General features: G+C 41.6%; 1 protein-coding gene across 1 annotated transcript; it reads right to left on the bottom strand.

Moving 5' to 3' along the window:
- Nucleotides 1-4,464: 4,464 nt before the first annotated feature.
- ZC2HC1B (zinc finger C2HC-type containing 1B) lies at nt 4,465-16,020 on the bottom strand. Its single transcript, XM_030558343.1, has 7 exons — nt 15,996-16,020; nt 15,698-15,762; nt 15,262-15,381; nt 13,631-13,769; nt 9,735-9,865; nt 8,316-8,409; nt 4,465-4,559 (listed from the first exon to the last, which is right to left on the bottom strand). Exons 1-7 carry the CDS (start codon nt 16,018-16,020, stop codon nt 4,465-4,467), a joined length of 669 nt encoding a protein of 222 aa, XP_030414203.1.
- Between the last annotated feature and the right edge of the window lie 1,583 nt (nt 16,021-17,603).

Below are 17,603 nucleotides of genomic sequence, written 5' to 3'. Positions count from 1 at the left end.
TTCTTTAGTAACATTCTGACACATAAGCAACTCTTCTAGCAGAACTCATCGGCAGGAACTGGTCTCTCTTGCAGCACTTTTCTTGCTCAGAATACCATATCTCTCATAACTACTGATTGGAAGAGGATATTACTACTTCAGTGGTTGAGAAGAAAGAGGATTTAAGCTAATATTTACATCTTGATTGGAGAAAAGTGGAGAACTGTGGACAAAGACTGGTCATTATCTGTGTCCCTCTGGCTGAGGAAGTAGGCCTGACCTTAGGTGGCAGAGTAGGGCTAGGCTGAATAAAGAATTCATCTTGTACTCTAACTTCTACAAAAGATTTAGCCAAGTGGGAAGCTAAGTTAGGCAGGAAGAAATTGAAATCAGCATTAGATGTTCCAAAATTAGACAGACTGAGCTGAGTTGCTTACATTTTTCGTGGACTTCAGCATGGTCAAGAAAGGTTCACTATAACTACTAGAAGTTGAGTGTCCTAGAACAGACAACTCTGAAACCCTCCCGTAACAGCAGTTTGGAATCCTGATGGTAGTGGAGGTAAACAGACCAGCAGACATAGCTCTCAACCTATTAAACATTTTCTGCCACTTTCTCAGTTTATCTGCCTTTTGACTCACAAGAAGTTCCTCTTCTCCTGCAGTACACCTCTTTCTACGAAGGAGGAGCAGGAACACACTCATGTCTCAGGTGAGTCTGCATAGTAGGGTACATAACTATCAGACTTCTTAATGTTTTCATGGCATAGCTGCACACCTGGCCCAGACTAAACTTTGTAGATCACTCAAGCATGCCACTGGGTTTAGTGTAAAGCACACAATTTCTCAGGGGACACACTACTTTTTGGAGATCCTTAATTTCTGGTAATATTCCAGGGATATTACCTTGCTCTAGAGGTATGTGTACTGTAAATATTAGGAAATTTTTGGAGGTGTCAGAAAGAAGGGCCCATGGCAAGAATTCTTGGTGCCAACATTTTAATGCAATATGATTGGTGCTCTGGTTAACACCTGATGAGAGCAATTCACCCAAGATTTGCAAACAGGTATATTAGAGTGGCATAAATGTTTTTATGGTATGCACAAAGACATGCAAGATGGTATTTGCATCTTGGGCTTATTAACTGTGGTGAATCTAAGAAACCTCACACCAGTACAAAAAGGGTTAAAGAGAGCCTATGGCCCTCCCTAATCCTGCAGCCAATGCCAGGCCTAGAGGGAGAAGAAAAGAAGAGAGAACCTTGCACAGTTCAGAGCTAGCTGCCTCCTTACATGAAAGGAGTATCACTAGGAGCCTGATAGTTAGGACAGCCTCCAGGGAAGAAGCACTGTGTCCCTGAGTGAGGGAGATTACTGAGGAGCACCCAGCAGTGGCTGAGTTGTGAGAATGATATTGTGAGATTAGACCCCTCCAATCTTACATCTGTCCTGGGACTGTGGCAGGATGCTACAAAAAGGTCCATAAGGGGGTGCTGCTTGAGTTGAACCACTACACATTATAGTGGCTGTTCCCAAAACTGAAGAGACACAGACGGTAGCCCAGGGCAGTGGATTTATCTACACTTAAAATGCTACAGTGGCTCAGCTATGCTGCTGTAGTGCTTCAGTGTAGATACTCCCTATAATGATGGGAGGTGTTCTCCCTTCAGCATAGGGAATCCACCTCCTTGAGAGACAGTAAATAGGCTGGCAGGAGAATTATTGTCAATCTAGCGCTGACTACACTAAGGGTTAGGTCAGCTTAACTACATTGCTCAAGGGTGTGGATTTTTCACACTACTGAGCATCGTAGTTAAGCTGACTAATTTTCTAGGGTAGACCAGATTTTGGACTCTGATGGCTTTGCTGCCATTGCCTCACACAGGGCCCTGGGCTGGAATCTGGTAGAGGGGGAGGGCCCAAGTCCCTCTATCATACCTTCTTAATGACTGAGGTACCTTTGCCAGGGAAGCAAGGGGCCAGAAGTCACGTATGCCAGCCACTTGGCTTCCTGGTCCTCCGAGCACACTATTACAATCACAATTATGTTTAAAAATAATTTTCAATATCTTGATGGAATCCTCTTTTAACCAGTCATAAGTGGAGCAGAACAATTTACCAATCAATCAGTCAAGTAAATTATGCTTTAAAAAGGGTATTAGAAAATAATTTGTATCCCAGAAAAGAAACTAAGCAAGTCTGTAAGCTTCAGCTTGCACATTGTATTGTAATCAGTAACACACAGTTGTCTTCCATGTATTAAACTGTGTGACAAGTTGGAATGCTGATGGTTTTATGGAACTGGTTTCCTAGGATCTTCAGTAGCAATGCTGTACAAGTAAAGGCAGCCATTTCAAGTCATGGGTGATCTGCTACTTTATCTTCTGCTTTGTGCTGGGAGTCTGAAAATCAGTGAAGTGACATTTACTTACTACTAGTACTGGAACAAACCCTTCATACTGTGTTACTTATATTTTTTTTCCTAACAAAATAAGGTTAAACCAAAGCAACAGAAACAACATAAATAATCACAGCCAGTTAGATGAACTCAGTCAACCATGGAATAACTTTAGGCATTCATGAAAGGCTCCATATGTTCATGAGCTGAAACTGAGTAGAAAAAAGGAACAACAAAAAATGCTTAACCCAAAAATCAGACCCATTCTTCTGTTTTTAAAGTAGAAAAAATATTAAAAACACACTGCCCATGAACCTGACATACCTTTATATGTAATAAAAGAATAAACTAAATGAGCCTTGGCCAGGTGAGTGAAAGCTAGGGCATTTCTTTTTAGATTGCCCCACCCTTTACTTATGCTAGAGTTGACTGGATGCTTTCAAACTTGACAAATTCTTTGCATGTGTTTTTTGGATGTTTTCACAGAAACTGCTTGCTCTGTTGTTATCAGTTTATCAAGTGGTTACATTTTTCAATAATTTAAATTTCAATGAAAAAAATTGATTTTTCAGAAATTTTCTACTTTCTAACTTATTCCTTTGTTGCTTGTGGATTATGGAATACTTCTCAGTGTGGTATTTTCCCTAATATTAAATCTTCTCATGCCTAGAGCCAGTGGAAATTGGCAGCAAATTTTCCCTATTCACTGGAATTTTTGCCTTGGATTTTGCAGAAAAATCTACTGGATTTTTAAAAGAAAATTCATACCAAATTGTTTGTTTGTATTGAATAATTTGAAATAAAACTGTTGCCCAGTCTTCTTTTACATTTCTTGTCCCCCCAAGTTCAGAGCTTTCAGTGCCTACTTGAGATTTTCACATGAACCCTCCCCTGCCTTGGAGACTTTCCACTTCCCCATCAGACATTTTCTCTGTCCTCAACCTCGCGGGCCCCATTCTAAGGACAAAAAATATATTATAGACATAATATTCGATTTTTGGTAAAACGTAAAACTTGAAATTTGTATGGAACGTACTTTCATATAGTCTACCTATGCTTGGTAAGTATCATAGCTGGATGTTTTTATTAGTATACTTCAGAGTGATTATTCCACTGAGAGCAACAGGGAAGTTCATAGTTCTTAAAGCTAATGTTTCTTGGGGTATGTCCATACAGCAAAGAAAAACCTGTGGCTGGCCCATGCCAGCCAACTTGGGCTCACAGAGCTCAGGCTGCGCAGCTGTTTCATTGCATTGTGGACTTCCAGGCATGGGCTGAAGCCCGTGCTCTGAGACCCTGCAAGGTGGGAGGGTCCTAGATCCCAGGCTCCAGCTCGTGCCTGAAAGTCTACACAGCAATGAAACAGATGTGCAACCCGAGCCCAAGTCTGAGTCGGCTGGCATGGGCCAGCTGCAGATGTCTAGTTGCTGTGTAGATATACCCACTGTGTCTGCAGACTCAGGCAGAAAGCACTATCAGTTTACATTGAAACTGTTCCCTTACCTGCCAAAAGAGTTCCACCCAACACTTGAGAAAACTCAAGTTCTATAGAAAAGAATACCAGAAAAGCCCATAAGGAAACCCTCCCGGCACAGAATGGGTAGAAATTCTCCTACATTAACTTCCAGTGGCCTTAGCTGTGACATATTTCTACATACTGTATATGCTGTTTACATTTAACAAGCCTCGCAGAGCTGATCATTTGATTAACCTTATTGTAAAATATACATCGGCTTGAGTTTTTTAAAAATAATTTTGATGGACAATATCAATTTTTTTCAATTTTAATCAATTTAAATATTCACGTTTGTGGGAAGTTAGGGTCAGTATTATTTAATGACAATAGATGTTAAGATTAAGAAGTTAAAGCTTTATAACTGTTAAAACAAATTGTCAACATCACAAATCAAAACATACCAAGTAAATATCCTTGAAGCAAACTCTTAATAACTTCTCAAGCATTGTTTTTGTCTATCTGTAAATTTTGTATTTGATATGTCACTTTGCATGTGTGTACAGTGAAATTGATGTTTACCAACATTTACTGATAAAAATCTAATCCTTCAGAGCCTCAGTATAAGATATTTCTTACCGAGACTCTCCTGAAGTATTTTTTCCAAAAGGTACACCGGATGTTTTTTTGGTTCTCTCTGGCATTCCAGCAGAGGACTGCACAGCAGGTCCTTTAAAAGCACAGTACTATATCTCAATAATTTTTACATTAAATTAATTATTGCAAAATACACACATACATATAACTGCCTGGGTTATACCTCCAATAATCATTAATGTAACTTATTTTTAAAACAGTCTGATAAGGTGGGGGCGGGGGGAGACGGACCCTGAAAGAAGCATACTAAGCCCAATAGTGGGAGAGATAACAAATAGCACCTGGTTTCTAACTTATCCCCTGCTCTTAAAAAATACTGAATGCCAAATTCAATGCGTTTGGTGTGTTCAAGGGGTTTTCTTGTTCTGCATGGGAAGACTGCCATAGCCTCCATGTTATCATTACTAATTTGTTGTCCCATGCACTTATATGCTTCAGATAAAGGGATGTCAAAATCAAATAAAAATAAATCAGTGTAAGAGAAGAATGAACAAGTCATAATGTCTACTGACTGCAGTAAGATTAAAAATGTGGGTGCCCCGTGTGGGTCAAAAGAAACCTTGTCATACAGATTACACGCCCGCTGACAGCGGTGTCCTATCAATAATACTTGGCATTTCATAGCACCTTTCATTCAGGGATCTCAAAGGGCAGAAGGATAATGGGGCCCCCTTCTTATAATTTGGGTACATACTTATCTTTAAACATTCATTATAAAAGATCTCAGACCGAATTACAAGGAAAAGATTCCAGCGTTTCCAGCCCAATAATGTGCAATTGCAATATATGTAAGAAATGAAATAAAGGACAGCATATATATTGGAATTATAGTGACACCAAGTGGCAAGGGAAATTAATCTCATTCTGCCCCATTCCTTCAACAAGGTCCACTTTAACAGAAAGATTCAGTTTACTAAGCTGTATTTTTATTTCACATTAATATTAAACCTACATCAAGCTTGATCCAACAAATTTCAAATTGCTGCCATCTACAAAATAACTATTACAGTAGACAGAGGAATAATACTGGTGCAATACCCTTCTCATTACTCTTCTCCTTCTCTTGCTTCTAGTCACAACCTGGTTCTTTGAGAGCAAAAGGAAGAGGTTGCAGCAATACTGAATTCTTCATTTAGCAAAATCCTTCACTGCCATTAACCTTACTTCTCAAATAATAGAGCTCAAATGCTAAAAACTAATTCTCTTCCTCAAGGACTACTACTGAAAAAATCTCTCTCTTTAGTTTCACTTTCTGGAATCATGCATTTATTTGCATCATGCTGCAAGTATTGGGGTTCCAAGGCATGCAGGGGAATGTTTACATTTTAAAAATGCCTAGCTCACTTTTAATGCATTTCTAGTCATTTTTGAAAACCCAAAGACTTAGGAAAAAACAAAACCCAAGGTACAAAGGGATACAGACAAGTAATTCTTAAAAACTCTCCAATGCTTCCTACTTGGAAGCTTTAAAACCTCTCCCTCCCTCCTGCATTTCTTTTCTAAGGCCACATCTACACTACAGCATAAAATCAAAATGATTAAAACCGGTTTTATAAAACTGGTTTTATAAAATCGATTTTACGCGTCCACACTAGGGCACATTAATTTGGTGGTGTGCGTCCATGGTCCTAGACTACCATCGATCTCCAGAGCCGTGCACTCTGGGTAGCTCATTAAAAGAATGAGAGCAATAACTTCGATTTCCGTCCACACTAACCCTAAATCGATATAGTAATATCGATTTTAGGGTTACTCCTCTCATTGGGGAGGAGTACATAAATCGATTTTAAGAGCCCTTAAAATCGATTTAAAGTGCCTTGTAGTGTGGACGGGTACAGCGTTAAATCGATTTAATGCTGTTTAAATCGATTTAATGCTGTAGTGTGGACCAGGCCTCAAGGATGTTCTAGGGAAGTGAGTTCAGGACTAGAGCTGGTTGAAGATTTTCAATTGAAATGTTGCAATTGGAAAATGGGGTTGTGTCAAAAGTGAAGTTTTTCTTTGGGAAATGATTTTGTTGGCATTTTCCATAGAAAAAACTGAAATGATGTTTTTACTTTGGATTGACAATCTCTGCATCTGCCTTAATTACTGCAATGCCTTATGGAAGGTATACTTCTGGGTCCCATAAAGAACCACACTCGTTCAGCCACAGAAGTCCCATGAAGCACTGCAGTATCTCAATAATAAGGAGACACTGTGGTACATTAAGGAAGATGTAATCTGCCCAGGTTGCAGAGGGGACTCAGAACCACAACTACCATGAGACGCTGCAGTTGCTCAGCCAAATGCAGAGATTAATGACAACTCAAAACAAAGCATTTGGGCATTTCTGAGTTGAACTTTTTCATTCTGTGAAATATTTTGCCATTTAACTTTGTCCAGATTTGGATGAAAAGGAATGTAGAAATACTAGTTTCCAACAGCATGGAAATCCCATTTTGTGATCAGCTCTTGTCAGGACCTCCTGAGTTCTAATTCTGCTTCTGCCACTGACTCAGTCATTGGCTATGGGTCAAGACACTTAACTGCTCTGCCTCTGTTTTCTCACCCTGCACCTCCCAGGATTATTGTAAGGATTCCATTAGATTTTGTGCAGCACTCTGAAGATGTAAAGTGCTAAGTATATTAGTTCTGTGTGTTTGTCCTTTCCAATGGGGGGGTGGGGAGGGCAGAGGAAGAGGGAGATAGCTGCTCCTGCTCATGACAGAATTAAGCTGAAATCTGAATTTATTGTTCATTTACCAAGTTCTACACGTATAACAACACCTTCCCATCCTAGTCTACAAACAAAGCCATATTTTCTTTGCCAGTCTGTGACTCACTCACGTGATCCAATTACAAACATTGTTACATTTTGTCCACACAGCAGAAGTGTTGCTTAAAAAAAAAACCCCCACAAAAACAACACAAACTACATTTGTGCAGCCATACCAACCATGCTGCCTAACTGACTGTTGTAGTGCATTCTAGGAAAAGTCTTAGAAGCTATTCCATAGTGCTTCAGCAGGTGTTACAGTGCCTGAACAATTTCTACACAGAGCGACACCAAACCACACAGGGGCCAATGCATTCTGGCATGTGCTTTCACAGGAAGGGTCTGATCCTACAAGTTGCTGAACACCCTCAATGCCCATTGAACTCAATGAGAGCTGAAGGTGCTTGATGCCTCATGAGCTCCTCAGCACCTTGCAGGATTGGGCCAGACTGCACAGACAGATGGATTGATGACTAGTTACCATAGATGGCTATCTTCCTGTAACTAGTCTATGCTGCTGGCAGGAGGAAATGCTGTTAGCTGCCGGGGTTCTAAAATAATGTTAACCATGTTGTTGGAGGATACAAACCGCTGTTAGAGCCAGCCGGGTCACTAAGCCCATGTCCAGACTAATCCGCCGTATCGGCGGGTTAAAATTGATTGCTCGGGGATCGATATATCGCGTCTAGTCTAGACGCGATATATCGATCCCCGAGCGCGCTTACATCGATTCCGGAACTCCATCAACCCGAACGGAGTTCCGGAATAGACACGGAGAGCCGCGGACATCAATCCCGCGCCGTCTGGACGGGTGAGTAATTCGATCTTAGATATTCGACTTCAGCTACGTTATTCACGTAGCTGAAGTTGCGTATCTAAGATAGATTTTCCTCCCCTAGTCTGGACGAGGCCTAACTGGGTACAGAGCTGGCTAAAAGTGGTAGTGCAGACAGGGTGATGCTACTCTGTGACATCTGAGTGGTAGCAGTAACTGATGCCCAGTTGCAGAGTAGTAATGACCTTGTGCAAGTATTTCTGAATGTTCACTCACCCAATCGATTGCAACTTTACCTGCAATGGCAGCTTCTTGGGCTCTGTTCTGAAGCAGTGATTCCACAGCACTTGTTAAGGTTGGTTCTCTTCTTTGAGTCATTTGTTGCTTGCCCTGGTGAGGAGAACACAAGCAGTTTGCATAGTTTCATGACAAAACTGACCAGGACTCAACTCCAGGAGAGATTGCGTGGAGGTGTTGAGAGCAGCCCATGTTCTTAATCCCCTCGGAGACAGCAGCAGCAGGCCAGGCAGAGGGCAAGGCCACTAGTACCTTCCGTCTTCCCCAAAGCATTGTTTTCCCATTCAGCCTAAGGCCTCGTCCAGACTAGGGGAGGAAAATCGATCTTAGATACGCAATTTCAGCTACGTGAATAACATAGCTGAAGTCGAATATCTAAGATCGAATTACTCACCCGTCCAGACGGCGCGGGATCGATGTCCGCGGCTCTCCGTGTCGATTCCGGAACTCCGTTTGGGTTGATGTAGTTCCGGAATCGATGTAAGCGCGCTCGGGGATCGATATATCGCGTTTAGACTAGACGCGATATATCGATCCCCGAGCAATCGATTTTAACCCGCCGATACGGCGGGTTAGTCTGGACATGGGCTAAAACAAACAAGACACTCAGAGAAGCAGCCTTTCAGTGACACATGTAGGCATCTCCCTCTCAATGGCATTACCCCTTTGAAACATCCGGTTCTCCAGAAACTCCCTCGATTAGACACTTACCATCTTAACTATGGAGTATTTTAAGACTTTTGGTGGTAGATAAAGAATTTTATCCTCGATTTTTTCCCCTCCATTGCAGAATTTACCTTTCCTTTCATCAGAAAGCTGATCCTCCTCTAAAATTGAAATACTTAAAGGAAATGAACTGGTGGGCATAACAATAAGATTTTTACTTTGCTGATTACTAGTTACAAACTCTGTCACTTACTCTTTTTTATTAATTAACAATTTATGTTTTAATAAAATCTTTTTTTTTTAAATCTTTCAGTAGAAGTTGTATAAACATTGAATAAATACAGCAGCACAGGTCAAGATACAGAGGATTAACTTCATTTCGGAGGCTACCGAAGAAATTCGGCCTTTGATATATTCCTTAGGATAGTACAGTAGTACTCTGTATCCAGCATGGAAGCTGTATTAGTTTCCATTACTCTACAGTTCTGTCCTGGAATCCAATTAGAGAAGAGTCTGAAGAAGCTATTTTCTCCTCAGCGTTTGCTACCACACTTTTCTGCAACTTCCTGCAGACAGAGGGGTTCTTTTTTGCAGCAACTCACATGGCATTTAATTAAAAAAAAACAAAAATATCATTAACTTCACTGTGGTTTAAAGCTACATATGAATGTGGTTCTTCCTTCCCTACATCACAACCCATTCTGTCTGGTGAGTCTGTCTGCAAAAAAACACAAGGCAAATGTGTTACTTACCGGGGCCTGTTTGGCTGCTTTCTGGCCTGGTGCAAAGACACGTCGTGTAGCTTGTTCTTTGCAAAAACTGATATGCCTCTCTGCTGCAGCTTCGTTAAACCTTCTCAAGCAGTAGGGACACTGAATATAGTCTGATTACAACAAAGGAACAGGTATGTTTGAATCAATAGCTTATAAGATATTGAGAGAAAATTGATTACTCTCTGGGAGGCTAGAGCTCAGGAGACCTGAGATCAATTCCCAGCTTTGCCTGCCCTGCTGGGTGACCTTGGGCAAGTCGCTTCCCCTCACCGTGCCTCAGTTTCCCCATCAATGCTAAGAACTGCCCTTGGCAAAATTCCACACACCTTGGCAACTATGTTCATTTGATCTGTTTGTTGTAGGGATGAAGGTGGGTGTCATGATCAATTGCAAAGTGTTGAGATTCTTGTTGTTGACATATGAGGTTTGGTCCAAAGCCCACTGAAATCAATGCAAGTTTCTCTCCCCTCTGATATTGCACTACAAATCTCTATTCTGCATTCACTGAGCACAACTGGAGTTCCACATGTGGAATGAATGCAGAGTGGGCAAGAGAGCGCTACGTTGAGGCTGTGTAGCCTGGATCAGAGAGTAGCATTTCTTCACATAAATGTGGAGGATTATATTATGCTTGGCTTAAAAAAAATTTTTTTTTGAATAAAACTCTAGAAAAATCTGCCATTTTTCTGTTAAATGTCTATGTGATTAACCAAAAGGATTACTGTACTATATACTATAGCAGGGGTGGGCAAACTTTTTGGCCCGAGACATTGCAAAACTGTATGGAGGGCCAGGTAGGGAAGGCTGTGCCTCCCCAAACAGCCTGGCCCCCGCCCCAACTGCCCCCCTCAGAATCCCCAACCCATCCAACCCCCCCTTCTCCCTGTCCCCTGACTGCCCCCCAGAACCTCCACCCCATCCAACTTCCCCTGGGGACCCCCTGCCCCTTATCCAACCCCCACCCCCTTACTACGCTGCTCAGAGTAGCAGAAGCTCGCAGCCCTGACGCAGCCAGTCACGCCGCCCACGCTGCCGGGCAGGAGCGGCAGGCTATACCACTGGCGGCGCAGCAAGGCGAGGCTACAGGGGAGGAGGGACAGCAGGGGAGGGGCCAGGGGCCTGCTTCCCCATCCGGGAGCTCAGAGGCTGGGCAGGACAGTCCCGAGGGCCAGATGTGGCCCGCAGGCCATAGTTTGCCCACCTCTGTACTATAGTTTCAACCAATTTGCCTGGTACTGAAGTTAGGCTTGCCAGCCTGTAAGCATCAGGATTGCCTGTGGAGCCTTTTGTAAAAATCAGCATTACATTTGCTATCCTCCAGTCATCTGGTATAGAGGTACATGAGTTAATTCAGTTTAAACTAAATGGAAAAATAAACGAAAGTATGTCTGCAATTAGGGTCATTGATTTAAAAAAGGAAAACTTTAACTAATTCCCTGAATTTTTTAGGGAAGTTGCCTGGACAAAAGAACTCGGGGATCTGAATATAGAGGAGCCTTGGAATTATTTTAAGTCAAAGTTGCAGAAACTATCTGAAGCCTGCCTTCCAAGGGGGGAGGAGGGGGGCAAGAAGAGAGGGGAAATCTCATACAGAAGGGTCGAAAGACCAAACTGGATCAACAAGCACCTCAAAAGCCTACAAGGAATGGAAAAAGTGAGGGATCAGCAAGGAAAGCTACCTCTTAGAGGTCGAAAAATGTGAGGATAAAGTGAGAACTGCGAAAAACCTTACAAAGGACATTAAAACCAATAGTAAAAAAGGTTCTTTAACCATAACTAAAAAGAAAAAAAAAAGTGGGACTGCTAAGCACGGAGGATGGGGTGGAGATTAAAGATAATTCTAGGTAGGGCCCAACATCTAAACAAATACTTTGCCTCAGTATTAAAATAAACCAGAATGAGGAGCTTGGGGACAATTACAGGGTGGCTATTTGGAACAAGGATATTAAAGGAGAAATTACCAGATGCAAAGTGAAAGCAAAACAAACAGCTTAATGAGAACAAATTGGGGGGCCCAGCTAATCTCCATCCAAGAACATTAAATGAATTGGCACATGAAATTGCAAGCCCAATAGCAAGGATTTTTAATGAATCCGTAAACTCGGGGGTTATACCCTATGACTGGAGAATTGCAAATATAATACATATATTTAAATTAAAGGATCATTAGTTTGATCTCAGTTGTATGCCAAGTCTTAGAACAAATTCTGAAAGACAGAGTAATAAAAGACAGAGGTAAACAGTAAAGGAGATAAAATACAACACGGTTTTACAAAAAAGGTAGACCAACCAGTTCTCTTTCTTTGAGAATATCTTCAATTTTCTAGACAAAGGAAATGCAGTGGATCTAATCTATCTGGATTTCAGTAAAGCATTTGATATAGTTCCACATGGGAAATTATTAAATTGGAGAAGATGGGAATTAACATAGAATTGAAAAGGTGGGTAAGGAACTAGTTACAGGGGAGACTACAATGAGTCATACTGATAGCTCACCTATCAGGCTGAAAGGATGTTACAAGTGGAGTTCCTCAAGGATCAGTCTTTTGACCATTAATGACCTTGAAACAAAATATGGGAATGTGCTAATAAAATGTATGGATGACACAGGTTGGGAGATATTGCCAATACAGAGGAGGATGGGAATGTCACACAAGAAGATCTGGATGACCTTGAAAACGGGAGTAGTAGAAATGGGATGAAATTTAATAGTTCAAAGTGTAAGGTCATGTAGTTAGGGACTAACAAGAGTTTTGCTACAAGCTAGGGATTTACCAGTTGGAAGCAACAGAGGAAGAGAAAGACCTGGGTGTTTTGGTCTAACACAGATGACTAAGAGATGCCAATATGACATGGCCATGAAAAAAATGAATGCAATCCTAGGATGCATTAGGCAAGGTATTTTCAGTAGAGACAGGGAAGTGTTACCACTGTACAATGCACTGGTAAGACATCATCTGGAATAGTGTGCACAATTCTGGTCTCTTATGCTTACGAAAGATTAATTCAAACTGGAACAAATGAACAGAAAGGATGATCAGAGAAATGGAGAACCTACTTTACAAGAAGAGTAAATTGGAAAAGACCATGGTGGGTTTTTGCCTTCCTCTGCAGCATGTGTCACTTACTGGTTTGAACTAGAGTAAATGGTAGATTCTCTGTAACTTTAAGTCTTTAATGATTTGAGGACTTCAGTGACTCAGACAGGGGTTATGGGCCTGTTGAAGGAGTGGGTGAAGTTCTGTGGCCTGTGAAGTGCAGGAGGTCAGACTAGATTATCACGATGGTCCTTTTTGGCCTTAAAGTCTATGAGAAGCAAGAGGCTCAACTTTCAAAGGTGCTGAGCACCCACACCTCCCTCACTGACCCCTGAAAATCCAAAAGGTGACATTCATCCCAATGCAGAGGGCCAGCATGAGGCCTATGCCTGACTTACAGTTTATTCCAAGCGGTAAGGGGTGAATTTCACCCTTTGTTAGTCAATGCCAGTCAGGACTAGAACCCAAGCATCCCAACTCCCACACCAGAGCTCTGCTACTAGACTGATGAGTTGCTACCATTAAGGTTGAAAGGCCCAATTATTTTTCTTCCTCTGCAATTCATCTATGTTGCTCTACTTCTCCCTGATGCTACTACTCACTGAATGCAGAAACCCTCTTTAGCTGCTTCCAGGGCTGCTCCTAATTCATGCTCTGCTCCACCACTACATTTTAAAAAACAATCAGGAATCAGGGAATTAATGTTCACCTTGGATTGTGCAGAATGGAGTAAAGCTGAAGCCCAGAATGGAGTAAAGCTGTGAATAACAGGAGCTCACTGTTTTACCAAAGATAAGCAAGCACAAGAGTAGCAGTAAGTGAAACTAAATCACAAACCTGGATTGATGCTTGGAGGTGGTGGAGGAGGAAGGGGTCGGCCTTCTTTCATGGCTTTTGCGACTTGCTTGGCTGACTGAATAGCATTAATAAAGTCCTCATGCAGCTGTCTCCAGTTAGATTTCTTTTCTGGTTGTTTCTGTAAAGGAAATGTATTGCAACAAAAACTGTATATATATCCCTCTATTGGGATATATAAAGACTTTGACTGAGGGTTCTTTTCTAAATAGAATTTCAAGAGGAAGAAGAAATATTAAAAACAGAACAAAATCTTAGCAAGACTCAGGAAAGTGGATTTGACCTATCTCCCCATTCTCACAAGTTAACCAGTGCTTCAAGGGACCAATAAAAGAATAGCCACTCATATCAAGACATTTAGGTCACAGAGGACTATAGTTTATACTGGATGAAATATGAAAGTTAGCATGGCAATCACTTCTCCCCCCTCCCTTTTGATCTCCTCTTACATTTTTTTGCCTCTTTCCTCAAATTAGTCAAAGTCTGAAATTGGATTCTGCATAGCCTACTGCTGTTACTAGATCATCAGCCCCGGCTGGGATGATTTAGTTGGCATTGGTCCTGCTTTGAGCAGGGGGTTGGACTAGATGACCTCCTGAGGTCTCTTCCAACCCTGATATTCTATGATTCTATGATAAAGAGCACACAACCATAGTACTGGCATCTGTGAGATAAATGCTGTGTGTGTGCCCCAGTCCTGCTTAGACCCTATGGCTACCACAGCAATGTAGATAATGATCTTCCTTAAATAAAGGAATAAAAATTGCTTACTGTTTGAATTTAATAGCAATGAAGGGCTGCAGCTTTGTCCTTGGGACTTTATAGGCCACAGATGGCTCTTGAGCTAAACCTTGAGCATTCCTGCATTAGATCAGTGTCCTACCATCACTTCCTCTCACGGACCTAACTAGCGAGGAAGCTGTCAGAAGCTCGTATGTCAGGGGTAGACAACCTGTGGCACAGGTACCGAAGATGGCACACGAGCTGATTTTCAGTGGCACTCACACTGCCCAGGTCCTGGCCACAAGTCCGGGTGGCTCTGCATTTTAAATTAATTTTAAATGAAGCTTTGTAAACATTCTGAAACCTTATTTACTTTACATACAACAATAGTTTAGTTATATATTACAGACTTATAGAAAGAGACTTTCTAAAAAGGTTTAAAATGTATTATTGGCACACAAAACCTTAAATTAAAGTGAATAAATGAAGACTTGGCACACCACCTCTGAAAGGTTGCTGACCCCTTTTGTACATTATTCATATATTTTCTTTTTAAGGAAGACGCCTATAAGAACTGAGGCCTCCATGTGTTCCAAATGGTTTCACTGTACACCAGCATGGCTCTTGCACCAGAGGAAGCCTCAAGTTAGGGGAGGCAACAAGTCACTTATTAGCAGTTGATAAAGAACAAAGGCTAGGGCTGAGGACAGGGGAAGGCAAGAACAAAGCCAGACCCAGTCAAGGAGACAGCGTTCTGGAGAGAATGCCACACACAGTGAAGAACCCTAGGCTCATTCAGGACACCCATTCATTGCTGGAGCGAATGACAACATTCGTTGACCAAAAATATTAGAATGAAGTCAACATGCCTGCTACAATTTCAACGATACCTTTGGTGGTGGCTGTTTCTTCACTGAGGGAATTTCAGTTCCCTGCAGTCTCTGTTTCAAAGAATTGAAAGTTTTGCGCTTTTTGTTGAAGACTTTCCTGCATATTGGCTCGTGCCTTAACTGGGATGCAAAGAAAAAACAAAATCTTATGGCAAAGACCTTATGTTTTCTTAATGCTGCTTCTGTAATTATTTCTGCCACACTCTGGAATATTGCTAGTTGAGAGAAAGCACAAATAACCTATTTACACCCCAAGGCAGGTCAGTACTCTGAATACTGATCAGATCAGTTAGTCTTTTTTCACAGTCATAGTGAAAATTCCTTTCAACATCTGTGTTTAACCTACTGGCATTTACTGCCCCCTGCCTCCCAACCCTCACAATTCCCCCATAGATGCATAAAACTTAAAGTAGAGGGAAAAGGGCCTTTGTTTTACCAGAACATCTTGTGCAAAATGTCTTCCACAGGTTTCACAAGCTAGCAAATCTTGACTTCCGGCAGCTGTATAAAATTCAACATAGCAACTATTAGTTTCAAAGGATTTCTTATCCCCCTCCTCTCAATCAATGGTAAGAGTAGGCCCTATGATTTCTGGAACTGGTTGTATAAAGGGCACTTTCTCACAACGGAAAGTCACCTGTGGGTTTTCTCTTTCCCTCTTTTGTGATCTCTTCATCTCAGTGGTGGGATAAACTCCATACCCTACAGGCCTCCATTTCCTCTGTTTGTCTTACCAACTGGAGGGGCCAGCTTCACCATTTCCATATGACAGTTACTTTACAGTTTAATATAAGAAATGTTAGGGGTTACCATTCAACTGAAGACTTACCAAGTGACACATTTAGATACTAGGATGATAAATGCCTAAATGGATAAAATTCTAACTTCAGCTCTAAGCCAACTGATCTTCTCCTATATACTTGTTCTAACATCCTACTCTCTGCTATTGAAGATCAGTATCTTTAGCCTGTCAGTTCCTCTGACATCTCACCCTCTGAGCTGTTGGCTTCCTCCCCAATCCTGCTCCTTCCCCACTGCCCAATGGAAGGAGAGGCTCATGAGTTCCCCTCCTTCCTGCCCAGCTGCAAGCTGTGTTTTAACTCTCTGCTGTCTCTGGTCTATTGCTTTTCCTGTATTTGTTCTGTGCCTGAGAAAGGAGTGATGGACCGGTCATGTTCTGACTCTGTGGAAATGGTGTAGTATGAGAACAAACACAAGAGCCATGTTTAAGCACCAATTCTTCACCCAGAAAATTCCTATCTTTATTTAAACACCCAGCTGCAACACATCCTGGTCTTCTCTGGAGGACTATGAATGCTATAAACCCATCACATCTCCCTTTCTTTATAACAGAAGATTAAAGACTAAGACAACATATACATCCCCCCACCCCCCAGTTCAAAATGAACTTTAGCCCCTTATCAATTGCATTTAGAGTAGTGCAAATAGTTTTAAAGGAATTAAATAGTCCTGAGCAGTATTCTAAAGTTCAAATATTTGAAGGGATCTGATCAGTCTTCCAGGCCATGTTCTTATTTCCATACTGAGTTTGTGCAGGGAGTTCCCTGTGGAGAAGGATCACTTCCCAAAGTACCTGCAGGTTCCAGATCCTCTATTATCAGGAAACACTGCAGATGAACCTGATCCCTCCAGAGAAATACTGGCAGAGTTCCCGCTAGGTAGGAAGTGTGAATTTCTGCCAAGTTCTGGGAGCTTTTAAGCCAAACTTTGTTCCCTGGTGTCAGTTCAGGGAGTGCTTTTGTTCTGTGCTGAACATTCAAATTTCGTTATTGAATTTTTATTTTGGTATACTGTTTTTTAAATTTCTTCAGGTTGGACCACTTAGGTTTAAGCTGAACCAGGTAAAGGCATCCTAAATCATCTTTCCATCAGAAGTTCTGCAGGAGATAGTTCAGACAGTGTTGACCGATATGCTAAAGAATGCTTTATGTAGGTCCAGTGATTTTTGCAGAAGTCTTTTTAGCAGTGTGGACTTTCTCTTCACCTCCCCATTACTCTAAGATAATGTGGACTACTAGTACAATGTTCAAAATTAAAGTCTTGTGCAAATGCTAGGAAGGTTTCAGAGGTAAACTGAGGCTCATTATTAGATATGAGGACCTTCTGGAGCTCCATATCTTGAAACTACTGACTTTGGTTTCTGGATGACCTGTGCTGATGAAGTCTGTACTTTTCCAGATATCTTGAATCAATCAACTACAATAATGCATGTGTGCCCTTTCCAAAAAGGCAAATCCGTGACTAACCACTGCCAAGGTCTGTCAGGCAGCTCTGCAGAGAGTAATGGTTCTGGTGATTTCCCCCTCCCATGCCCCTATTTT

Source organism: Gopherus evgoodei, chromosome 3 (genome assembly GCF_007399415.2).
Source record: "Gopherus evgoodei ecotype Sinaloan lineage chromosome 3, rGopEvg1_v1.p, whole genome shotgun sequence".
NCBI classification, from domain to species: Eukaryota; Metazoa; Chordata; order Testudines; family Testudinidae; genus Gopherus; species Gopherus evgoodei.
The sequence above is the reverse complement of the archived record's forward strand: the minus strand, read 5'-3'. Positions and strand labels throughout refer to the sequence as shown.